This window comes from Simochromis diagramma, unplaced genomic scaffold (genome assembly GCF_900408965.1).
Source record: "Simochromis diagramma unplaced genomic scaffold, fSimDia1.1 OVJJ01000304.1, whole genome shotgun sequence".
NCBI lineage: Eukaryota > Metazoa > Chordata > Actinopteri > Cichliformes > Cichlidae > Simochromis > Simochromis diagramma.
This window is the reverse complement of record NW_024387030.1, coordinates 7,355,106-7,381,606: the sequence shown is the minus strand read 5'-3', so window position 1 is coordinate 7,381,606 and position 26,501 is coordinate 7,355,106. Positions and strand designations below refer to the sequence as shown.

The 26,501-nt window shown below is 39.6% G+C and overlaps 1 long non-coding RNA gene and 6 gene segments (V, D, J or C); 3 read left to right on the top strand and 4 right to left on the bottom strand.

The window, feature by feature from the left end:
* The first annotated feature begins 236 nt into the window (after window positions 1-236).
* Window positions 237-548, top strand: LOC120739760. The segment is given in 1 exon segment: window positions 237-548. A coding segment is annotated over 1 exon segment (312 nt).
* A 5,657-nt stretch (window positions 549-6,205) lies between these two features.
* Window positions 6,206-7,521, bottom strand: LOC120739700. The segment is given in 2 exon segments: window positions 6,206-7,193; window positions 7,286-7,521. Coding segments are annotated over 2 exon segments (378 nt in total).
* Window positions 7,336-9,198, top strand: LOC120739759. The segment is given in 3 exon segments: window positions 7,336-7,372; window positions 7,869-8,051; window positions 8,692-9,198. Coding segments are annotated over 3 exon segments (543 nt in total).
* A 917-nt stretch (window positions 9,199-10,115) lies between these two features.
* Window positions 10,116-16,777, bottom strand: LOC120739719. The gene is made up of 3 exons (XR_005697271.1): window positions 16,636-16,777; window positions 10,692-10,863; window positions 10,116-10,599 (listed from the first exon to the last, which is right to left on the bottom strand). It is a non-coding gene; the product is annotated as an uncharacterized LOC120739719 (long non-coding RNA).
* LOC120739710 lies at window positions 11,736-15,742 on the top strand. The segment is given in 2 exon segments: window positions 11,736-11,888; window positions 15,205-15,742. A coding segment is annotated over 1 exon segment (312 nt).
* Window positions 16,778-18,631: 1,854 nt separating the features above from the next.
* LOC120739693 lies at window positions 18,632-19,661 on the bottom strand. The segment is given in 2 exon segments: window positions 18,632-19,396; window positions 19,489-19,661. Coding segments are annotated over 2 exon segments (387 nt in total).
* Window positions 19,662-21,251: 1,590 nt separating this feature from the next.
* On the bottom strand, window positions 21,252-21,977 carry LOC120739703. The segment is given in 2 exon segments: window positions 21,252-21,787; window positions 21,880-21,977. Coding segments are annotated over 2 exon segments (366 nt in total).
* Between the last annotated feature and the right edge of the window lie 4,524 nt (window positions 21,978-26,501).

Sequence of the window (26,501 nt, the reverse complement as noted above, 5' to 3'; positions counted from 1 at the left end):
ATCATCATGAAAACAAATACAGCGGTACGTTCACTAATTATTTATACTTTTTTAAAACCTTTTATCCTCCAATTTCTAAGTTTCTCTCCTCTGTTATATCACAATATCATCATGCAGTTAATCCACAGGCCTGTTAATCTCTGTCATGGATCATAACTGTCTCGTGTCAGCTATCTGTCCTACAGTAGAAGTTAATCTATCGTTGTGTGTCTGTGATCTTTCCTCCAGCTGGCCCCATGGTCAGACCCTCAGTCTCTCTGCTTCAACCCTCCTCTGAAAAGCTCTCTGGAGGCCCAGTCACACTGGCCTGCCTGCTGACCAGCTACTCTCCTCAGGGAGCTGAAGTGAGATGGGAAGTAGATGGCACAGAGGTGACAGAGGGGGTCCTGAACAGCTTAGAAGAAGAGAAGAGTAGTCGCTACAGAAGCAGCAGCACCCTGATGCTGAGCCAAGACAACTGGATGAACGCAGAGGTGTTCTCCTGCAGGGTGAACCATCATGACTACTGGCAGTCCAAGTCCTTCCGCAAGAACCGGTGTGAGGGCTAGAGGGGCTGCTGAAGTCCAGGACAGGAGCTTAGTGTGGGGGAGCAGGAGATACATCCCTGCTGCTCTGATCAATATGAGTTTGAAAGTTTGCAGATGAAGTTATTTGATAACAGTAACTTACACAGTGACATGTGTAGCAGCTGGATGTGAGTGTGCCTAATAACTGCCATATTAATGATTCATACTTTTGCCAATAAAGCTTGCAGTGATCCATATTATTAAGCATTCTGTCTTATTTTTAAATATAATTGTTCTATAATTTCAGTGTTGTGTACTATAAATTAACCTGTTTGCCTAACACATGAAAAATCAAGTCTGGGCGGAGATGAAAACGGCAGGGCTGCATCTGGCCTGAACATCTGGGACAAATCAAATATGTGTTCATCTTTTGAAATTAATGGAAAAGCTGAAAGAAGCTTGTGGTCGTGTGTTTATATCTTTTAGCAGGAAGACGATATCTCCAAATTTTACTCTTGCGGAAAAATAAATAACTTGAGTTTGATTCAGTAAATAAATGTTTCACTTGAAATTAAAACCATGAAGAGATCTAGAAAATAAAAGCTCAAAATGTGAGTGTAGAATGTATCTTAGTTAGTGTGCTCATAATCAAATATGTAAATCACTTGTACACTTGTATTGTGTTTAAGTGGTTATTCTAGTTATTCTGATTGCAGTTAAAAACTCTACACCTGCAGCCTTCAGCCAAAGTGAAGAAATTTTTTATGCAGCCATGAATCATTGTGTAAACACTTTACTACCATGGTAACCCACAGTAATAATCTGCAGCATCTACTGCCTGAAGATCACTGGTGGATAAAGTGTACTGAGAACCAGATCTACTGCCTTGGAGTCAAGATGGAGTTCCTGAGTTTGGGAGGCTGTCCAGGTTTCTAAAGGTACTAAGTCCAGCAACTCCCTGTGGTGCTGACGGTCACAGTCCCTTACAGGCTTGGCTTAACAGAGTTAGAAAACTGTTGCCAAATTACTTTGAAATGAGGACTAAAATGATGTGAATCTTGAGGAAAAAAACAGAAAATGTATCAGGTTAAATCAGAATCAGAATCAGAATCAGAATCAGAATGGGGGTTTATTGCCAAATGTTGAGCAGGTTTACAACATTAGGAAATTGCTGCGGTGCTTCAGTGCAAACATGGTGTCATAAATAACACTTAAATAGACATGGAAAAAATAAAAGTAGGGATAAGAATTAAAAGTGCTACGTGGAAAGATATGTGCATGAGATATACATGAGATATATACATGAGAGTAAGAATTAAGAGTGCTACGTTGAAAGATATATACATGAGTGCAGGTGGTGATCAGTGCCAAACATGGAATGATACAGTGAACACAGCGTAGGGTCATGTGTTAGTGGTGGGGATAGTCATATGGTTATTGTTCATGTGTCCAACAGCAGAGGGGAAGAAACTGTTCTTATGGCGAGAGGTTCTGGTGCGAATGGACCGGAGCCTCCTGCCTGAGGGGAGCAGGTCAAACAGACTGTGACCAGGGTGAGAAGGGTCAGCTGAGATCCGAGCTGCACGCCGCAATGTCCTGGAGGTGTACAGGTCCTGCAGGGATGGGAGTCTGCAGCCAATCACCTTCTCAGCAGAGCGCACAACACGCTGCAGTCTCTGTTTGTCCCTGATAGTGGCTCCAGCGTACCACACGGTGATGGAGGAGGTGAGGATGGACTCGATGATTGCGGTGTAGAACTGCATCATCGTCCGTGTTGGCAGGTTGAATTTCTTCAGCTGCCTCAGGAAGTACATCCTCTGCTGGGCTTTCTTGATGACGGAGGTGATGGTGGGCTCCCACTTCAGGTCCTGGGTGATGGTGGTACCCAGGAAGCGGAATGAGTCCACAGAGGTGATGGGGGTGTCAGTCAGGATGATGGGGGGGAGTGGGGCTGTGTGCTTCCTGAAGTCCACAATAATCTCTACTGTCTTCTGGGCATTCAGCACCAGGTTGTTGTGGCTGCACCAGGACACCAGACATTCAACCTCCCTCCTGTAGGCAGACTCGTCCCCATCCGAGATGAGTCCAATAACGGTGGTGTCATCTGCAAACTTGATTAGCTTGACAGACTGGTGGGTGGAGGTGCAGCAGTTGGTGTACAGGGAGAAGAGCAGAGGAGAAAGAACACAGCCCTGAGGGGAGCCGGTGCTGATGGTCCGGGAGTCCGAGACATTCTTTCCCAGCCTCACATGCTGCTTCCTGTCCGTCAGGAAGTCAGTGATCCACCGGCAGATGGGATCAGGCACATTCATCTGGGAAAGCTTGCCTCGGAGATGGTCTGGAAGGATGGTGTTGAAGGCAGAGCTGAAGTCCACAAACAGGATCCTGGCGTAGGTTCCTGGGGAGTCCAGATGCTGCAGGATGAAGTGTAGGGCCATGTTGATGGCGTCATCTACAGACCTGTTGGCTCTATATGCAAACTGCAGGGGGTCCAGGAGGGGGGCCGTGAGGGTCCTGAGATGGGAGAGAACTAGGCGCTCAAAGGACTTCATGACCACAGATGTCAGAGCCACGGGTCTGTAGTCATTTAGTCCAGTGATCCTAGGTTTCTTGGGGACAGGGATTATGGTGGAGGACTTGAAGCAGGCAGGCACATGACATGCCTGCAGTGAGGAGTTGAAAATGCCAGAAAACACTGGGGCCAGCTCGTTTGCACAGTGTCTGAGGGTGGCAGGAGACACGCCGTCTGGGCCGGGAGCTTTCCGAGCATTCAGGTTCTTAAACTGCTTCCTCACATCTGCTTCATGAATATGAAGAGTTGTGGTGGGAGGAGGTGGTGTGAAATCCTCTTTTGTGTGGGGTGAGGAGGGGGGTGTTGTAGGTGAACGGTTTGAAGGTGGTGATGGCTCTATGGAGGGGGGAGAGGTGGGGGAATTAGTGTCCAAAGTGTCTCTATTGTTGGGGCCGTTGGAGGTGTGAAGGCTGCCTGATGGCTCGTCAAAACGACAGTAGAAGTCGTTAAGGGTGTTGGCCAAGAGCAAGTCATCAGTGGAGTGGGGGGTTTTAGGCTTGTAGTTTGTGATATTCCTAAAACCTTTCCACACAGAGGCCGAGTCATTCTCTGAGATCTGCTGCTGCATCTTCTCAGAGTGCTGATGTTTAGCAATGTCCACTTCTTTAGTGAACCTGTACTTGGCCTCTCTGTAGCAGTCCCTGTCTCCGCTTCTGAACGCCTTTCTCTTTTCCAGCCACAGCTTTTTGAGTTTAGGAGTAAACCAGGGTTTGTCATTGTTATAACTCACCCTGGTGCGTGATGGCACAATGCTGTCCTCGCAGAAGTGGATATAGGAGGTGACAGTGTCCGTAAACTCGTCCAAGCTGTTAGAAGCAGCCTTCATTGTGTCCCAGTCTGTAGACTCCAAACACGTGCGAAGCTCCTCCACAGCCTCGTTGCTCCACAGTTTTTTAGTCCTCACGACAGGTTTGGAGAGCTTCAGCCTCTGTCTGTACGCGGGGATTAGGTGGATCATGACGTGGTCAGAAAGTCCGAGTGAAGCGCGGGGCACCGCGCGATAGGCCCCGCTGATTGTGCTGTAACAGTGGTCCAATGTCCTCTCCTCTCTGGTCGGGCATTTAATATACTGCTTGTATTTTGGAAGCTCATGGCTCAGATAGGCTTTGTTAAAGTCCCCAAGAGCAATGATGAGAGAGTCCGGGAATGTCCGCTCCGTGTGGAGAATCTGCTCCACGAGTGCGCACTGAGCTGCCTGCGCATCTGCGTCTGGCGGGATGTAAACAGCGGCCAGGATGAATGAAGCAAACTCCCGCGGAGAATAAAACGGTTTGCAGTGGATAAAAAGATATTCCAGATCAGAGAAACATGAGCAGCACAAACAGAATTAAAAATAAACAAATAAAAAAAAACTCTCACCCTGACTCAGAAAGCCAAACATTATAACTTGAGTTACTGGAAACATCACTTGACCCTGACCACTGCTCAGAGTAGAGCTTCAGCAGTTACACTGCGACCCAGTGTTTTCTGTTTTTGTTTTAAGTTTTATTCTGGGAATTGTAGCTTTCTGTCTTGTATTTTCTCTTTTACCTCTTTTAAAACACCCACATCCAGTGTTCAGTGTTTTGGGTTTTGCTTCACTGTTGTCTTGTCTAATTAGGTTCAGCTGTGTCTCCCTCCTGTCTGCCATTTTCTTGTTAGTTTTGTGTGTATATTTAGTGCGTGTTTACCTCTGTTCTTTGTCAGAACGTCTGCCTATCATTCTGTGTACCTCTGTTGGAGCAGCGTTCAGATAGCTGCTCTGCTCAGTGTTGGTACAGGGCATTGAAGATGATAACAGAGAGTGAATTATATTCTTAAATTTAGTTACAGCACTTTCAGAAAGACATCTACTGTGATGAAGTCTACTCTCCACTGCTGTGTAATCAATTATTGTACTTAGAACAGGATTAGACCAGATAAGGTTTTCAGGAAACACTGTTAAATGTTCAGTTTCTATGCCACATGTTAATACAAGATCTAGAGTGTGATTAAAGTGGTGGGTGGGTTCTTTTACATTTTGAGAGAAGCCAATTGAGTCTAATGACAGATTAAATGTCTTGTTGAGTTTGTCATTTTTAGCATCTACATGGATGTTAAAATCACCCACAATAATTATTTTATCTGAGCTGAGCACTAAATCAGATAAAAAAAACTTGCCTGCTATTTGTTGGTCCCATTTTTGCTGGTAAAACAGCCCTTAACAGTTGAGACATGGACTCCATTAGATCTCTGAAAGTGTCCTGCTGTATCATTCAATTCCTGTAAGTTGTAAGGTTGGGCATCCATGGATTGTGATTCATGTGATCCATGTTTATCCAGCGCATCTACACATGTTTTGTTGGGATTAAAATCTGGAGAAACAAACTCATCAGTCAAAACTGCAAACTCATTGTTGTGCTCCTCAAACCATTTCTGAACCACTTTTGCTTTGCAGGAGAACACATTATCCTGCTGAAAGAGGCCACAGCGAATAGGGAATAACATTTCTACGAAAAGTCTGCAACAATGCTCAGGTAGGAGGTAAGTGCCAAAGTAGAATCCACATGGATGCCAGGACCCAAGGTTTCCCAAACAGATCACACTTCCTCCTATAGTGCATCCTGGTGCCTTGTGTTCTCCAGGTAAGTAATGCACACACATGTTATTTAAAAGAACATGTGATTAATCAGACCACATTCAGATGCCCATTCTTGGTGCTTTTAGTGGTGGGCACCCTGACTGGCCTGTGGCTATGCAGCCACACATACAACAAACTGTGAGATAAGATAAGGAGAAGAGATAATCAGTGTTATTCACTTTCCCTGTCATTGGTTATAATGATATGCCTGATTGGTGTAAATTCAGAACTTCTTACAGTCCTTTTGCATAGCAAGTAAATTATGTCTGCCTGTGTGTGTGATGGCTGCAAATGCAGTCACACTAAATGAAAAAAGTGACATTGCAGTGTTTTCATCTGCTGACAATCAATCAAGTTGTTTTAGGAAAAAAACCCAAACAGGAACATGGCTTTGGTGTGCTGGCAAAACATACTACCTAAACTTGTTATGATCTATTAAACTTCTTTTTTCGTTTTGTCGTACGCACATGTTTTATCCACCTGACGTAACCCAAAAAACCAAAGAAGGAACCTGGTGTCCAGTGCAGGAAAGGTTATTAAGTCTAATCTCATCAAGATCTGATGATGAGATCATGATTCCTTACATATGACAGACTGACATCCACGATAGTCAACATGAGCTTATTGCGATAACCACAGCTTGTCCTTTTGGTACTTCAGGTTTTGTACTGACAGAACTACTGATACAGCAGCACTCCGACGCAAAGCCAAGAGAATTGGTTGAAAGTAGATCTGTGGTAATGCAAAGATCAGAGAAGCTGGGCAAGAACTCACAGTGGGAAAAGTAAAACGAACAATTTGATCAATATGATTTTTGAAGAAAACTTTGTGTGAGAGAGAACACTGCTAAAAAGTGTTGACAACAACAAGTAAAAGCTTCGTTCAAGCTTTAATGATCTTCATGGGATGATATTGGGAATATAAAGCTTAAAAAATACAAAAACAAACAATAAAATCTGAATGTAATGTAACTATTAGGGGAATGTAACAAGAAAACTGCGAATTGGTGTAACCAGATGTTTAAAAATTCCCCCAAAGAAGTGTAGATGAGTATTTAGTGCTTGGTGAAGTTACTGTGTTCAGTGGTCTGTGTCAGAGTTTCTTCCTCTTCAGCAGCTGCAGTCGGTTCCTGCTGTAACAGCTCAGTGTCTCTGCAGTCTGACTGAGGGAGGTTTTTGTACGACTACAAATCACTGTGTGAACACCCCACCGCTGTGGTAACTCTGACAATAATAAACTGCTGCATCTTCAGCCTGAACTCCACTGATGGTCATAGAGAAGTCAGAGCTGCTTCCACTGCCACTAAATCGAGTTGGTGTTCCTGACTGACGCGTTTTTGCCCATTTTATTAGGAGCATTGGAGCCTGTCCAGATTTCTGTTGATACCAGTACATAGCATCATCACCATCATCAAATCTGTGAACAGCTTGGCTGGTCCTACAGGTCAGAGTGACAGTGTTTCCAGGAGTAAATGTCACTACTGGAGGTTGAGTCACAGTCACCTGACCGCTGCCTCCTGCAGACAAAAACAAATCATTCATTTATCAGCAGAAATCAATGAGAGAAAAAGCAGCACATCATGTTTGAAATGTTGCTGAGTGAATGAACCTGTAAAACAGCAGCAGGTCAGTGTCCAGATGAGGATGGTGATGAGAGTCATGGTGGTTGTGCTTTCTGCTGTGTTGACTGACAGATGTGAGTCCTGCAGTGTTGAAGTCACAGGACTATAAACCTTCTCAGTTCTCTGGAGGATCAGCTGATGATGCAAAGCCTCCTCTCTATGGAAATGATTTCTCTGCTCTCAACACACTGAGGGCAACGTAGGCACAAAGTCAGAAGAATAATTGATTGAATTAATACCATTAATAATTTTATGCCATAGAGAAAAACATATTTGGAAACATATTTACGTATTTTTAACACCTGGATTAAAATGGCACTCTGGTCTGTATGCTTATTTTTGATTTTGATATCATAAATACAATATAGCTGTATAACGTTCTTAAGTATATTGTCATAGTGTCACAATTCATGCTTTTTTGAGGCATTTCTGGTTGCTGTTTTAAACAGTGTTTTGTGTGTTTTAAAAAATTTATATGTGTAATGTGAAAATTCAGTTTTGTCGTTCAGTTCTTAATACTCAAAATACAGTAATGACAATTATGATTTAAATTCATTAAATAATTTTAAGTCACTTTAGTCAAATCATCATATGCATTTAATCAGGTGTACTGTGATGTTTTACTTGAAAAAAAAGGTTCATTTTCAGTGGTTAGAGGTTTGTTCAGAGTGCAGGAGGTTTTTGTACGGCCACTTAATCAGTTTGTATCACTGTGGAACACTTTTGGTGGAGGAACTAAACTCATCGTTGGCTGTAAGTACCAGAAATTCATAATTTTTGATAAACATAGTATTTATTAAGCATTTAAATCAATCTATTAAACAGAACTTTGATTAAATTCAGTGATTATTATTAATGTCATGGCAACATTTTGGAAGAAACTTTTCTTAAATCAATATTCATTCGGTCTTTTAAGGAACTGAACTTACAGAAAACAAATTTTGATGGTTTTTTGGGTTCATTTCACTTTAAATATTATCCGGTTACAATAATAAAATCTGTGATAGTAACGTTTTAGCTGACTTTGATTTAAAATGTATTTTTACTCATGAATTATAAAATAAAAACAAATATTGAATTATGTTTTGTCGACTTATATTAGAAAAAAGAAATTAACTCAGTATATTTAGATCAATTTTGTGTTCATGGTTGATCAATTTTAAATGAAGTTTAAAGGAAGTGAAAGAAACAGATGTGAAGTTTTAACTGTATTCTCATGAGTGCTTTAGCTTTGTCAGTTTCAAATAAGAAAATTATCACAGGGTCAAGTTATTAACTGTAAAACATCATGAAAAAATAAAGGTTTGATCAATAATCACTAAATATATATTTATTCCTATGTTTGTACATTTGTATCTCTTTTCTCGATTATCTTCAACCTTTTCTCCTCCAGCGGGTGTGGTGAGGCCCACCCTCACAGTCCTCCCTCCATCCAAAGAGGAAGACAAACAGAGTAGTGCCACTGTGGTGTGTTTGGCCACCGGGGGTTTCCCCTCAAACTGGAATTTGGGCTGGAAGGTGGGGAGCACCAGCACATCCTCAGGGGTTTCAAACAGCCTGGAGGTCTTGGGGACAGACGGCCGCTACAGCTGGAGCAGCACCCTGAGCCTCTCTGCAGACCAGTGGAAGAAAGCGGGCTCAGTGAGCTGTGAGGCCAGTCTGAGTGGACAGAGCCCCGTCACTCAAACCCTGGACCCTGACCACTGCTCAGCATAGAGCTTCAGCAACACTTCCTGTCTGCATATGATGTGTTTTATAGTTTGATGAAGCTACATGTTTCTGCTGTTGCGATATTTCTGCAAACATTTGACTTTCTATTGATGTGCATGCTAAGTTTATCAGCTAATATTATCCATGTCGACTTTAAAAAAGGGTGTAATAAAAGTAAAAATCACAAAATAAAATCACAGCTTAAGAAAAATCACTTTTGTTTTGTTCTTGGGGAGAAGCTTTTAAAAGTTTATTTGTGTGCAAAGTCAGCGATCGTCATTGACCTTTGAAACAAAAGATAAAAATACCAACTAAAATCCAGCTTTATACTGGTGAAGAGTTGGAAAATTTTCCATCACGAATGTAATATGGTCTTATATGTTGCAAAATGTAAAGTCGCTGCCCTGCTACAGTTGAACTTCCCACCTCCCGAATCCAACTTTAACACCTGATTCCAACCCTCTGGTAGGAAACTGAAAAAAAACCAAATACAAACAACATGTTCATGTATGGAATGCAATCATTGTTAAGTTCAAATCAAAGTAGATGATTAAGTTAAAAACTGTGTACAGGGTCTGGGTTCAATATTTGGTTTTGATGACTAGATGAATTTTCTGTGCAAGTTTTTTGACTAAGACTTGGATTTTGAGCCTCTAAGCCCATCCAGTCTGGTTTTCTCAAGGAATTAATACTGCAAAAATCTGACTCAAAGTATCATCAAAGAACAACACATGTTCTCTTGCTTCCCTTCGTGGCCTTCTGGCAAACTGTAGAATTAATATTAAAATTTTACTAATCAAATTAATAAAATTAACCAAATACATTTTTCTGCAATTTTTGCTAGTTTTCGTTATCCTGATCATGTGGTGGTTTAAGTTTGACCTTTGTTGTCACCATTTAGTTTTAAATATGTATTTATGTATGCTGTGATATAAAAACTTATTTCTTATAAGTTGATTTTATTTAAAATGTGAAACACCTTATAACTTTGTGATTTAAAATGTACTGTATAAACAAAAGTATTTTCATATTACCATATTATCAACAGCAAATTAGAAGTAATACAAAATGTAGTGAAATAAGGATAATATGTTGCAGATTCTAAACAGTGTTACTTAATTTAAAATCTTCTTAATGATGTGATCAGGAATGAATACATATTTTAGTTTCCACCTCTGAAAGTGGACTCAGGGAACCAGTGATGCATGTCAGAGTCTGTATCAGAAGCTCACAGCTGCAACACTGCAAATAGTAACTGAGGGAGGTTTTTGTACGACTCTGTATCACTGTGTGCACTGTCCTACATATGCTCCCATACAGTAGTAATCTCCTGCATCTGCAGCCTGAACTCCATTGATTGTCAAAGTGAACTCAGGCTCAGATCCACTGCTGCTGAAATGACTCGGAGTATCAGATTCACGGCTGCTGATTTTGTAAAACAGCAGTTTGGGAGGCTGTCCAGGTTTCTGTAGATACCAGCTGAGATCATCATCAACTCCTTTACTGGCTGTACAGCTCAGAGAGACCGTCTCCCCCAAAGCAGCAGCTTTAAACACAGGAGACTGAGTCACAGATGAACTGGCATCTGATCCTGGAAATTAAAATATGTTACTTTGTTAAAATGACAGTGTGATGTAAAGTAAAACATAACAGAGAATATAACAGAACCACATCACTCATCACCTTGAAGTCTGAGCATGATTGTGATCAGCAGTGAAGTCAGTAACATCATCATCATTATGAAAAATCTCACTGTTAGAGACTCTGCACAGATGTTTCTCGCTGGTTCTTCTTAAACTGGTTTAGGATCAGTGAAGCGCAGCAAGCATTCAAAACAGAACCTTCAAACAAATACCTGTTTGTGTGTGTGTGTGTGTGTGTGTGTGTGTGTGTGTGTGTGTGTGTGTGTGTGTGTGTGTGTGTGTGTGTGTGTGTGTGCACGTATGAACTGGTGATTCTCTGGACTCGTCTTCAATTGGAATCCCATTCGTCCACTGGTAAGCACAGCTCTGAATCACTTAACAGTATGTGTGGAATTAAATTGGTTCTTCTATTTAAAGTCTGTTTTGTATACCCGTCAATAACTAGTTTGTTTTACACTCTGGGTGACATGTCTGTTTCCAGTGTAATGGACCGAAGTGCCATCATGGTAATTTGCATGGTTTTGAACTAGATATTCTCTGGATGAAATCAAATTATTTCAACTGAAATCTTTCTGGATTAATTCCACAAATATAAAAAAAATATATATTTTCATATTCAGATATGAATCTGAATGCCTTGTGCATTCAACAGTATGAACAATAATACGTTGTGATAGGATAGGTGTCCAGTAGTAATCCTGACCATTAATGCAGCAATCCAGCACCTATGAGGACGGTGAAGAGTCAAGGTGGTTGTGGTTTCTGCTATAAACCTTCTCAGTTCTCTGGAGGATCAGCTGACGTTGCAAAGCCTCCTCTCTATGGAAATAATTTCTCTGCTCTCAACAAACAACAAAGCAATGTGAGAAGCAATACTTTTTGATATCTAAATGAATTATTATGAGATGATTTTGATCCTAACAAAATACTGGAAAATACATCAAAACTTTCAACATCTAGATTAAAATGGCAGATTGGTTGGTAAGTGTATATTTTACTTTTTAGATCAATAAAAAATTATGAAAATGATCATAAATTATTTTTTTTTAAAAGCAATTTGAACACAAACACTTTTATGTCAAATATTTTCTAAACTGTGAAGTTTACTGGGGAGAAAAAAGATAATTTTCAGTGGTTAGATGCTTGATCAGAGTGTGGGAGGTTTTTGTACGGCCACTTAATGAGTTTGTATCACTGTGGTGGACTTTTGGTGGAGGAACCAAACTCATCATTCACTGTAAGTATCTAAATCTCCTCATTACTACAAAATATTATACTATTACTATTTGAAATATGTCCTGAGAATATAAACAAGATTTTATTCTGGGTGTTTTAAATAATGTGTGTATTTGATTGGGTTTGGTCATAGTGGCTGATATTGAAAACTTGGTATCGGTAGAGTTTAAATGTATAATACAGTATCATGACTGAATGTTTATATAGTACTGAAAATGTAGATAATGCTTTGATTTGATCAATTTTATTTAACGTTTTTGTATTTATCTAATTCAATTCAATTTTATTTATATAGCGCTAAATCACAACAAAAGTTGCCTCAAGGCGACAGATGTTATTATCTGTGAATAAATATTTTTTTTCACAAAATCTGAGACTGAAAATATAGCACAAGGAATTTTAAATTAAATATATGCAATGTTTGGTTTTCTTCCTGAATACTGTCATTGTTTATATTTACTGCAGGAAGAAATGGTAAAAACGGCCTTTTATAAGGAAAGCCTCAAAAGTACTCTCCGCCTGTGAGCAAAAACAAGACCAAAAAAACCCCAGCCTTTCCTATTGGTGGAAAAATGTACCATGTCGCCCAATCAAAAAATGATATGGCAAAATGGCATTTAGCTGTTTAGGAAGAGGGAAGCTTTAGGAGTGACGGCGGTGTTTTGAGATGTGAGAGATTTGCGACATTTAGCGCAAATCTTGTGTAGTTAGTGTGTAGTGTAGTCAATAGTTTTGTTGTGTGTGTCAGAACAATGAGGTGACTGCTGAGTGCTACAGGTGTTACAGCAGTGATACATCTCCTGTTTTCAGGCCTGCAGGTATCAGGCTGTTGTTCTTCTTTATCTCATAGTGGACAGAAATTATTTTTTGGAGTGGCACAAATAATTTGTGTGGCATCAAATTTGATGCAGAACAGCTGATTGTTCTGTAAATAGTTTGAAATGTTTATTTAAAAAAACGTCTTGGCTGCATTTGTAAGTAAACAGCTGCAAAAAACTTTGTTGTTTGCAAAAACTATATAACTATATAATTAATTGCCCAGCATTGGTCATTATATACTGTATTTTGCAGACAGAGAGTTACAGGACTCTCTCCCAGACCACAGACTCATAATACAAGTCAGAGCTTTATGAAAAAAAAAAAAAGTTCTGTTTTCAAAATTGGAGTTCAAGTTATTTTTACTTCCAATAGTGTTAATATATTACACAGGTCATGAACAAGATTTTTTCAAATTTTCATTGTAAGTGGGCTAAAGCAGTTAATTAAAAGTAGTCTAACATAAATGCTGTAATTTGATTATTTTAATAAACCATGTAACTTGGATGGATTTGATGCTGGCGTGACCACAGTCCAGTGCACACATCTGCTGTTGCTCACAGTGGTCCACGGGATCGCTCAGGGAGTTTGTGTGTTCGTTCAGACACATGAAAAATCAGAGGGAACATTGGTCACCGCTAGGTTCGGTCCTGCATTGCACCAGAGACATTATAAGAGAGAGACATGGAACTGATTTGAAATATAGGCAAACACACATCTGTTGTTGTGAAACAGAACAGGTACTTAAAACGTGTAAGCTGATCCTTTTCTCATTCAGCTTTATTTGGAAAAAAAAAACAAAAAAAATTTTTTTTCCATGAAAGCAACTAGCTTTTTTTTTCTGTTTTCTCGTGGGAGGATCAGCTGATGATGCAAAACCTCCTCTCTGTGGAGATGATTTCTCTGCTCTCAACATACAACAAAACAATGCGAGAAGGAATACTTTTGGTATCTAAATGAATTATTATGACATAATTATGATTCTAACAGAATACAGACAAATAGTTCAGGAAAGATGAGAGCAGTTTTTTTAACATCTGGTTTAAAATGCCACATTTGTTGGTAAGTATATATTTTACTTTCTTGGATCAACCAGCAGAGGAAAAATGATGAAAATGATCATAATTTTTTTTAAAATATATATATAGTTACATGTATTTGATGGCAAATGCTTTTGCTTGTAAACTTAGAAGTTTACTGGGGAAAAAGAGCAGATTTTCAAGGGTTAGATGCTTGATCAGAGTGTGGGAGGTTTTTGTACGGCCACTTAATGAGTTTGTATCACTGTGGTGGACTTTTGGTGGAGGAACCAAACTCATCATTCACTGTAAGTATCTAAATCTCCTCATTACTACAAAATATTATACTATTACATATTACTTATATTATAAGTGTAATATGTCATCAGAATGTTTTAAACAAAATTTTATTCTGGGTGTTTTACATGATGTGATTGGGTTTGGTCATAGTGGCTGATACTGAAAACTTGGTATCAGAAGAGTTTAAATATATAATACAGTATTATCATATCAGTATACAGTATATCATGTTTATATATCGTGTTTATATAGTCCTGAAAATTGAAATGTATTGAGTTAATCTGCTTTAAGTAAAGGTTTTTTTGTATTTATCTGTGAATAAATATTTTTTTCACAAAATCTGAGACTGAAAATATAGCAAAAGGAATCTTTGATCTTATTTATTTATACAAACAGTTAGCAGCATAATATCGTTCATGTCTTAAAGATCATTTGATTATTTGCAGATTAATGATTTCATCGCTGAGTTTATAGTTTGTTGGTCTGATGTAGTAAAAAGGAAGTGAAACAAACAGATGACAAAGACCAGCTCTGTTTGTTTTCCATCAAGAATATAACTGTAACAACAAGACATTTACTCTAAATTATTGTAACTTTTACAAAGATTTTAATTGAGTGTAAAAACACAATTAAATTAAAGTGTTAGGTTCTCCTATTTATTACCTCCTCTCCTCTGATCACAGTATCATGCGCACAGTTAATCCACAGTGCTGTTAATCTCTGTCATGTATCATAACTGTGTAAAGCTGTTAGTGAAAATATGATATGATGACTTCCACTGAAATGTTTGGCACCATGTTGGATATAACATTTTATGCTGTTGACTAAATGAATTAGTTTTCGTACAGATGCACTTTAACGGTTGAGTTTACAGTTCGTTAGTCTGATGTGATGAAAAGGAAGTGAAACAAACAGATGACAAACTTTAATGTTTCCTGTACACATTTCAATTTTATCATCATGAAAACAAATACAGCGGTACGTTCACTAATTATTTATACTTTTTTAAAACCTTTTATCCTCCAATTTCTAAGTTTCTCTCCTCTGTTATATCACAATATCATCATACAGTTAATCCACAGGCCTGTTAATCTCTGTCATGGATCATAACTGTCTCGTGTCAGCTATCTGTCCTGCAGTAGAGGTTAATCTATCGTTGTGTGTCTGTGATCTTTCCTCCAGCTGGCCCCATGGTCAGACCCTCAGTCTCTCTGCTCCAACCATCCTCTGAGAAGCTCTCTGGAGGCCCAGTCACACTGGCCTGCCTGCTGACCAGCTACTCTCCTCAGGGAGCTGAAGTGAGATGGGAAGTAGATGGCACAGAGGTGACAGAGGGGGTCCTGAACAGCTTAGAAGAAGAGAAGAGTAGTCGCTACAGCAGCAGCAGCACCCTGATGCTGAGCCAAGACAACTGGATGAACGCAGAGGTGTTCTCCTGCAGGGTGAACCATCATGACTACTGGCAGTCCAAGTCCTTCCGCAAGAACCGGTGTGAGGGCTAGAGGGGCTGCTGAAGTCCAGGACAGGAGCTTAGTGTGGGGGAGCAGGAGATACATCCCTGCTGCTCTGATCAATATGAGTTTGAAAGTTTGCAGATGAAGTTATTTGATAACAGTAACTTACACAGTGACATGTGTAGCAGCTGGATGTGAGTGTGCCTAATAACTGCCATATTAATGATTCATACTTTTGCCAATAAAGCTTGCAGTGATCCATATTATTAAGCATTCTGTCTTATTTTTAAATATAATTGTTCTATAATTTCAGTGTTGTGTACTATAAATGAACCTGTTTGCCTAACACATGAAAAATCAAGTCTGGGCGGAGATGAAAACGGCAGGGCTGCATCTGGCCTGAACATCTGGGACAAATCAAATATGTGTTCATCTTTTGAAATTAATGGAAAAGCTGAAAGAAGCTTGTGGTCATGTATTTACATCTTTTAGCAGGAAGACGATATCTCCAAATTTTACTCTTGCGGAAAAATAAATAACTTGAGTTTGATTCAGTAAATAAATGTTTTACTTGAAATTAAAACCATGAAGAGATCTAGAAAATAAAAGCTCAAAATGTGAGTGTAGAATGTATCTTAGTTAGTGTGCTCATAATCAAATATGTAAATCACTTGTACACTTGTATTGTGTTTAAGTGGTTATTCTAGTTATTCTGATTGCAGTTGAACACTCTACACCTGCAGCCTTCAGCCAAAGTGAAAATTTTTTTTATGCAGCCATGAATCATTGTGTAAACACTTTACTACCATGGTAACCCACAGTAATAATCTGCAGCATCTACTGCCTGAAGATCACTGGTGGATAAAGTGTACTGAGAACCAGATCTACTGCCTTGGAGTCAAGATGGAGTTCCTGAGTTTGGGAGGCTGTCCAGGTTTCTAAAGGTACTAAGTCCAGCAACTCCCTGTGGTGCTGACGGTCACAGTCCCTTACAGGCTTGGCTTAACAGAGTTAGAAAACTGTTGCCAAATTACTTTGAAATGAGGACTAAAATGATGTGAATCTTGAGGAAAAAAACAGAAAATGTATCAGGTTAAATCAGAGAAACATGAGCAGCACAAACAGAATTAAAAATAAACAAATAAAAAAAAACTCTCACCCTGACTCAGAAAGCCAAACATTATAACCTGAGTTACTGGAAACATCACTTGACCCTGACCACTGCTCAGAGTAGAGCTTCAGCAGTTACACTGCGACCCAGTGTTTTCTGTTTTTGTTTTAAGTTTTATTCTGAGAATTGTGGCTTTCTGTCTTGTATTTTCTCTTTTACCTCTTTTAAAACACCCAAATCCAGTGTTCAGTGTTTTGGGTTTTGCTTCACTGTTGTCTTGTCTAATTAGGTTCAGCTGTGTCTCCCTCCTGTCTGCCATTTTCTTGTTAGTTTTGTCTGTATATTTAGTGCGTGTTTACCTCTGTTCTTCGTCAGAGCGTCTGCCTATCATTCTGTGTACCTCTGTTGGAGCAGCGTTCAGATAGCTGCTCTGCTCTATGTTGGTACAGGGCATTGAAGATGATAACAGAGAGGTAATTATATTCTTAAATTTAGTTACAGCACTTTCAGAAAGACATCTACTGTGATAAAGTCTACTCTCCACTGCTGTGTAATGTAATTATTGTACTTAGAAAAGGATTAGACCAGATAAGGTTTTCAGGAAACACTGTTAAATGTTCAGTTTCTATGCCACATGTTAAAACAAGATCTAGAGTGTGATTAAAGTGGTGGGTGGGTTCTTTTACATTTTGAGAGAAGCCAATTGAGTCTAATGACAGATTAAATGTCTTGTTGAGTTTGTCATTTTTAGCATCTACATGGATGTTAAAATCACCCACAATAATTATTTTATCTGAGCACTAAATCAGATAAAAAAAACTTGCCTGCTATTTGTTGGTCCCATTTTTGCTGGTAAAACAGCCCTTAACAGTTGAGACATGGACTCCATTAGATCTCTGAAAGTGTCCTGCTGTATCATTCAATTCCTGTAAGTTGTAAGGTTGGGCATCCATGGATTGTGATTCATGTGATCCATGTTTATCCAGCGCATCTACACATGTTTTGTTGGGATTAAAATCTGGAGAAACAAACTCATCAGTCAACACTGCAAACTCATTGTTGTGCTCCTCAAACCATTTCTGAACCACTTTTGCTTTGCAGGAGAACACATTATCCTGCTGAAAGAGGCCACAGCGAATAGGAAATAACATTTCTACGAAAAGTCTGCAACAATGCTCAGGTAGGTGGTAAGTGCCAAAGTAGAATCCACATGGATGCCAGGACCCAAGGTTTCCCAAACAGATCACACTTCCTCCTATAGTGCATCCTGGTGCCTTGTGTTCTCCAGTTAAGCAATGCACACACATGTTATTTAAAAGAACATGTGATTAATCAGACCACATTCGGATGCCCATTCTTGGTGCTTTTAGTGGTGGGCACCCTGACTGGTCTGTGGCTATGCAGCCACACACACAACAAACTGTGAGATAAGATAAGGAGAAGAGATAATCAGTGTTATTCACTTTCCCTGTCATTGGTTATAATGATATGCCTGATTGGTGTAAATTCAGAACTTCTTACAGTCCTTTTGCATAGCAAGTAAATAATGTCTGCCTGTGTGTGTGATGGCTGCAAATGCAGTCGCACTAAATGAAAAAAGTGACATTACAGTGTTTTCATCTGCTGACAATCAATCAAGTTGTTTTAGGAACAAAACCCAAACAGGAACATGGCTTTGGTGTGCTGGCAAAACATACTACCTAAACTTGTTATGATCTATTAAACTTCTTTTTTCGTTTTGTCACGTGCACATGTTTTATCCACATGACGTAACCCAAAAAACCAAAGAAGGAACCTGGTGTCCAGTGCAGGAAAGGTTATTAAGTCCAATCTCATCATGATCTGATGACGAGATCATGATTCCTTACATATGACAGACTGACACCCACAATAGTCAACATGAGCTTATTGCGATAACCACAGCTTGTCCTTTTGGTACTTCAGGTGTTGTACTAAGAGAACTACTGATACAGCAGCACTCCGACGCAAAGCCAAGAGAATTGGTTGAAAGTAGATCTGTAGTAATGCAAAGATCAGAGAAGCTGGGCATGAACTCACAGTGGGAAAAGTAAAAGGAACAATATGATCAATATGATTTTTGAAGAAAACTTTGTGTGAGAGAGAACACTGCTAAAAAGTGTTGACAACAACAAGTTAAAGCTTCGATCAAGCTTTACTGATCTTCATGGGATGATATTGGGAATATAAAGCTTAAAAAATACAAAAACAAACAATAAAATCTGAATGTAATGTAACGATTAGGGGAATGCAACAAGAAAACTGTGAATTGGTGTAACCAGATGTTTAAAAATTCCCCCAAAGAAGTGTAGATGAGTATTTAGTGCTTGGTGAAGTTACTGTGTTCACTGGTCTGTGTCAGAGTTTCTTCCTCTTCAGCAGCTGCAGTCAGTTCCTGCTGTAACAGCTCAGTGTCTCTGCAGTCTGACTGAGGGAGGTTTTTGTACGACTACAAATCACTGTGTGAACACCCAAGCACTGTTTATGTAATGTTGACTCTTACAATAATAAACTGCTGCATCTTCAGCCTGAACTCCACTGATGGTCATAGAGAAGTCAGAACTGCTTCCACTGCCACTAAATCGAGTTGGCGTTCCTGACTGAAGTGTTTTCACAAATTTTATTAGGAGCTTTGGAGCCTGTCCAGATTTCTGTTGATACCAGTACATAGCATCATCACCATCATCAAATCTGTGAACAGCTTGGCTGGTCCTACAGGTCAGAGTGACAGTGTTTCCAGGAGTAGATGTCAGTACTGGAGGTTGAGTCACAGTCACCTGACCGCTGCATCCTGCAGACAAAAACAAATCATTCATTTATCAGCAGAAATCAATGAGAGAAAAAGCAGCACATCATGTTTGAAATGTTGCTGAGTGAATGAACCTGTAAAACAGCAGCAGGTCAGCGTCCAGATGAGGATGGTGATGAGAGTCATGGTGGTTGTGCTTTCTGCTGTGTTGACTGACAGATGTGAGTCCTGCAGTGTTGAAGTCACAGGACTATAAACCTTCTCAGTTCTCTGGAGGATCAGCTGATGATGCAAAGCCTCCTCTCTATGGAAATCATTTCTCTGCTCTCAACACACTGAAGGAAACTTTGGGGCACAAAAAAAAAGAGAAAAATTGTTTAGATTAATACCTTTAAAGATTTTATGGAATAGAGAAAAATATATTGGAAATATTTACATATTTTTAACACCTGGATTAAAATGGCACCCTGGTTTGCATGTTTACTTTTTGATTTTGCTATCAACAAATACAATATATCTGTATAGTTGTTAATTATATTGTCATAGTCTCATAATTCATTATTTTTTGAATCCTTTCTAGTTGCTGTGTTAAACAGTGTTCTTTATATTTAAATAAATATGTGTGATGTGAAAATTACGTTTTGTCTTTCGGTTCGTATAACTAAAGATACAATTATGATAATCACGATTTAAATTCATTAAATAATTTTAAGTCACTTTAGGTAAATATTCTTCTGCATTTAATCAGGTGTACTGTGATGTTTTACATAAGAAAAGGTTCATTTTCAGGGGTTAGAGGTTTGTTCAGAGTGGGTGTGGTGAGGCCCACCCTCACTGTCCATCCAAAGAGGAAGACAAACAGAGTAGTGCCACTGTGGTGTGTTTGGCCACCGGGGGTTTCCCCTCAAACTGGAAGCTGGGCTGGAAGGTGGGGGGCACTAGCACATCCTCAGGGGTTTCAAGCAGCCTGGAAGTCTTGGGGACAGACGGCAGCTACAGCTGGAGCAGCACCCTGAGCCTCTCTGCAGACCAGTGGAGGAAGGCAGGCTCAGTGAGCTGTGAGGCCAGTCTGAGTGGACAGAGCCCCGTCACTCAAACCCTGGACCCTGACCACTGCTCAGAGTAGAGCTTCAGCAACACTTCCTGTCTGCATATGATGTCTTTTATAGTTTGATGAAGCTACATGTTTCTGCTGTTGCGATATTTCTGCAAACATTTGACTTTCTAATGATGTGCATGCTAAGTTTATCAGCTAATATTAACCATGTTGACTTTAAAAATATGGTGTAAAAAAAGTAAAAACACAAAATAAAATCACAGCTTATGAAAAATCGCTTTTGTTTTGTGCTTGGGGAGAAGCTTTTAAAAGTTTATTTGTGTGCAAAGTCAGCGATCGTCATTGACCTTTGAAACAAAAGATAAAGATACCAACTAAAATCCAGCTTTATACTGGTGAGGAGTTGGGAAATTGCCATTATGAATGTAACATGGTCTTATAAATTTCAAAATGTAGCTGAGTCTCTGCTGCCCCACTACAGCTGAATTTCCCACCTCCCAAATACAACTTTAACACCAGATTACAACCCTGTGGTAGGAAACTGATAAAACAACATTTTCATGCATGAAATGCAATCATTGTTTGATTCAAATCAAAGTATGTGATTTTATATTTAAGTTAAAAACTGTGTACAGGGTCTGGGTTCAATATTTGGTTTTGACTAAGACTTGAATTTTGAACCTCTAAGTCCATCCAGTCTTGTTTTCTCAAGTAATTAATACTGCAAAAATCTAACTCAAAGTATTATCAAAGAACACCACATGTTCTCTTGCCTCCCTTTGTGGCTTTTTGGCCAACTGTAGAATTAATATTAACATTTTATTAATCAAATTTAAAGCCTTTTCATGAAATGTTGTGAGACAAGCATTATATGTTACAGATTCTAAACAGTGTTACTTAATTTAAAATCTTCTTAATGATGTGATCAGGAATGAATAAATATTTTATTTTCCACCTCTGAAAGTGGACTCAGTGAACCAGTGATGCATGTCAGAGTCTGTATCAGAGGCTCACAGCTGCAACACTGCAAATAGTAACGGAGGGAGGTTTTTGTACGACTCTGTATCACTGTGTGAACTCTGGACCTGTATATGCTCCCATACAGTAGTAATCTCCTGCATCTGCAGCCTGAACTCCATTGATTGTCAGAGTGAACTCAGGCTCAGATCCACTGCTGCTGAAATGACTCGGAGTATCAGATTCACGGCTGCTGATTTGGTAAAACAGCAGTTTGGGAGGCTGTCCAGGTTTCTGTAGATACCAGCTGAGATCATTGTCAACTCCTTTACTGGCTGTACAGCTCAGAGAGACCGTCTCCCCCAAAGCAGCAGCTTTAAACACAGGAGACTGAGTCACAGATGAACTGGCATCTGATCCTGGAAATTAAAATATGTTACTTTGTTAAAATGACAGTGTGATGTAAAGTAAAACATAACAGAGAATATAACAGAACCACATCACTCATCACCTTGAAGTCTGAGCATGATTGTGATGAGCAGTGAAGTCAGTAACATCATCATCATTATGAAAAATCTCACTGTCAGAGACTCTGCACAGACGTGCCTCACTGGTTCTTCTTAAACATTTTTAGGATCAGTGAAGCACAGCAAGCATTCAAAACACAACCTGCAAACAAATACCTGTGTGTGTGTGTGTGTGTGTGTGTGTGTGTGTGTGTGTGTGTGTGTGTGTGTGTGAGAGAGAGAGAGAGAGAGAGAGAGAGAGAGAGAGAGAGAGAGAAAGAGAGAGAGAGCTGGGGGGAGTGGCGGGTTGGGGGGATTGCTAGATGCAAAGTGATATAATCTGTCAACACTGTTATCAGTGACCATCATCTCAGTAGTTCATTACAGGATCAGAATCAATAGAAATACTTATTGAGCTTCACACTGTTTAGATATTTTTCAGTTTTTGCAGTAACAAAAGATCAGGGATGTTTGGAATTTTTCTAACAAACAGCAGGATCAGTGTTCATCAGTGGTTATTTATTAAACTTAAGTTGCAATGTCCTTAATGAAAAATACTTTTGAGCTGATGGGAAATTGCTGATTGTTCACTTATTATCCCGTTTAGCTTTTTAAAACTTTCACTGTGGCTGAAATGAAGTCTGTAGGTTGGGGGTGGGGGGGGTGGGGGTACACTTGTGTTGTGTTTAAGTGGTTATTCTAGTTATTCTGATTGCAGTTGAAAACTCTACACCTGCAGCCTTCAGCCAAAGTGAAGGAATTTTTTATACAACCATGAATCATTGTGTAAACACTTCACTACCATGGTAACCCACAGTAATAATCTGCAGCATCTACTGCCTGAAGATCACTGGTGTATCAAGTGTACTGAGAACCAGATCTACTGCCTTGGAGTCAAGATGGAGTTCCTGAGTTTGGGAGGCTGTCCAGGTTTCTAAAGGTACTAAGTCCAGCAACTCCCTGTGGTACTGATGGTCACAGTGCCTGACAGGCTTGGCTTAACAGAGTTAGAAAACTATTGGCAAATGACTTTGAAATGAGGACTAAAATGATGTGAATCTTGAGGAAAAAACAGAAAATGTATCAGGTTAAATCAGCGAAACATGAGCAGCACAAACAGAATTAAAAACAAACAAATAAAACAACTCTCACCCTGACTCAGAAAGCCAAACATTATAACCTGAGTTACTGGAAACATCACTTGACCCTGACCACTGCTCAGAGTAGAGTTTCAGCAGTTACACTGCGACCCAGTGTTTTCTGTTTTTGTTTTAAGTTTTATTCTGGGAATTGTGGCTTTCTGTCTTGTATTTCCTCTTTTACCTCTTTTAAAACACCCACATCCAGTGTTCAGTGTTTTGGGTTTTGCTTCACTGTTGTCTTGTCTAATTAGGTTCAGCTGTGTCTCCCTCCTGTGTGCCATTTTCATGTTACCTTGTGTGTATATTTAGTGCATGGTTACCTCTGTTCTTCGTGGGAGCATCTGCGTATCATTCTGTGTATCATGCCTGTTGGTCATCCTGTTCATCTTCCCCAGAGTCTCTCCAGCTACGTTTCCATGTTTCAGGTTGTTTCGCTTTTAGGTCTGCAGATGTCTGTGAGGACACAGAGCAGAGATCTGAGCAAGAGAGGGGCCTTTATTATGTGTGTATATGGATAATAGCAAACACTGAAATACATTTCTTGCACACAACAATGAATTTTGTTCGCTCAAATTAAACTTTTCTTCGCTCAAAATCATTTTCTCCTCAAAATGCAACATTTGCACTTGCAAGTTTTCTTTATGTGCGCTCAGAATAGAGGCACAAAAAAACCCGCCATAGCCATCTGCCGCAACCGGTTGGGGTGAGGGACACCCATTTAAATGGTAACTGTAACAAAATACATTTACTCAGATTTTGTATTAAATATGTGATGCCGGTACATGTATTCCATTACTCTCTAACACTGGAGGCTATAAGCAGATTCTGTTTCTGTGCTGTGATGAGCTCTGAAACATGACTGAAACTCTTCAAATAAGCCATTCCTCTGCAGATGATCTGTTAGCTGTTTGACAACTACTCATTCAAGGATTTTTGAGATGAAAGAAAGCTGAGACTAATTAGCAAAGACTGCTGGGTCAAGAGAAGGCTTTTTAAGTAACTGTTTAACTACTGCCAGCTTGAAGGCCTGTGGTACATAGCCGATTACTAGAGACAGGTTGATCATGTTCAAGATTGAAGCATTAATTAATGGCAGGACTTCTTTGCGCAGTCTTGTAGGAATGGGGTCTAAAAGACACGTTGATGGTTTGAGGAAGCAGTTACTGAAGTTAACTCAGAAAGATCAATTGCAGAAAAAGACTCTATATGAATATTAATGGCACTGAAAGTAGCTGTAGATAATGTTACATCTGTGAGACAATTATGAGTATTTTTTTTCTCTAATAGTTCAAATTTTATTTGTGAAGAAGTTCTTGAAGTCATTACTAGTTAACGTTAAAGGAACGGTTGAGTCAACAGCGCTCTGACTTTTTGTCAGCCTGATGATGATGATCTTCTTTGTTATACGCCATTTCGTCTCCAGTTTACAAGTTATCTGCTTTAAGGTGTGTGTTTGAGAGTTATACCACAGTGTCAAGTACTTTTAATTTGAGGATCTCTTTTTCTCATGAGCTACAGTAACCAGTCATACTTAGTGAGGAGGCAAAATTATTAACAAGATGGTCGACCTCTGTTGGAGCAGTGTTCAGATAGCTGCTCTGCTCAGTGTTGGTACAGGGCATTGAAGATGATAACAGTGAGTGAATTATATCCTTAAATTTAGTTACAGCACTTTCAGAAAGACATCTACTGGGATAAAGTCTACTCTCCACTGCTGTGTAATCAAATATTGTACTTAGAAAAGGATTAGAAAAGATAAGGTTTTCAGGAAACGCTGTTAAATGTTCAGTTTCTATGTCATATGTTAAAACTAGATCTAGAGTGTGATTAAAGTGGTGGGTGGGTTCTTTTACATTTTGAGAGAAGCCAATTGAGTCTAATGACAGATTAAATGTCTTGTTGAGGCTGTCATTTTTAGCTTCTACATGGATGTTAAAATCACCGACAATAATTATTTTATCTGAACTGAGCACTAAATCAGATAAAAAGTCTGAGAAATCAGACAGAAACTCTGTGTAAGGCCCAGGTGGATGATAGATGTGAACAAATAAGAGTGCTTTTTGGGGGTTTTCCAGCCCGGGTGAACATGTTTAAGCATCAGGCTTTGAAATCATCAGGCCCCTACTTCTGTGGAACCAGCTTCCAGTTTGGATTCCGGAGACAGACACTATCTCTACTTTTAAGATTAGGCTTAAAACTTTCCTTTTTGCTAAAGCATATAGTTAGGGCTGGACCAGGTGACCCTGAATCCTCCCTTAGTTATGCTGCAATAGACGTAGGCTGCCGGGGGATTCCCATGATGCATTGAGTTTTTCCTTTCCAGTCACCTTTCTCACTCACTATGTGTTAATAGACATCTCTGCATTGAATCATATCTGTTATTAACCTCTGTCTCTCTTCCACAGCATGTCTTTTATCCCGTCTTCCTTCTATCACCCCAACCAGTCGCAGCAGATGGCCCCGCCCCTCCCTGAGCCTGGTTCTGCCGGAGGTTTCTTCCTGTTAAAAGGGAGTTTTTTCCTTCCCACTGTCGCCAAAGTGCTTGCTCATAGGGGGTCATATGATTGTTGGGTTTTTCTCTGTATCTATGAAGCGCCTTGAGGCGACTTTTGTTGTGATTTGGTGCTATATAAATAAAATTGAATTGAATTGAATTGAATTGAATTGAATTGAATTGAATTGAATTGAAATGAATTGAATTGAATTGAAATGAATTAAAACTCTGTCTTGGTCTGTGGTTGGTTAATAAGCTGGTGTGGAAAATTGCTGCCACACCGCCCCCCTCAAGGATTCTTGGGGGTGTTGATTCATTTAAACTAACATAATCATCCTGCTGTAACTCAGACTTATTCTTCCTGCCCTTTAATATAGACCTGGAATTGTCTTCAGCAGGACTACATCAATCAGGAAAAAAACTTGCCTGATATTGGTTGGTCCCATTTTTTGCTGGTAAAACAGCCCTGAACAGTTGAGACATGGACTCCATTCGATCTCTGAAAGTGTCCTGCTGTATCATTCAATTCCTGTAAGTTGTAAGGTGGGACATCCATGGATCAGACTTGTTTGTCCAGCGCATCTCACACATGTTTTGATGGGATTGAAATCTGGAGAATTAGGAGACAAAGTCAACACTGCAAACTCATTGTTGTGCTCCTCAAACCATTTCTGAACCACTTTTGCTTTGCAGGAGAACACATTATCCTGCTGAAAGAGGCCACAGCGAATAGGGAATAACGTTTCTACGAAAAGTCTGCAACAATGCTCAGGTAGGTGGTAAGTGCCAAAGTAGAATCCACATGGATGCCAGGACCCAAGGTTTCCCAAACAGATCACACTTCCTCCTATAGTGCATCCTGGTGCCTGGTGTTCTCCAGTTAAGCAATGCACACACATGTTATTTAAAAGAACATGTGATTTCTCAGACCACATTTGGATGCCCATTGTTGGCGCTTATAGTGGTGGACACCCTGACTGTCGGTGGGCTT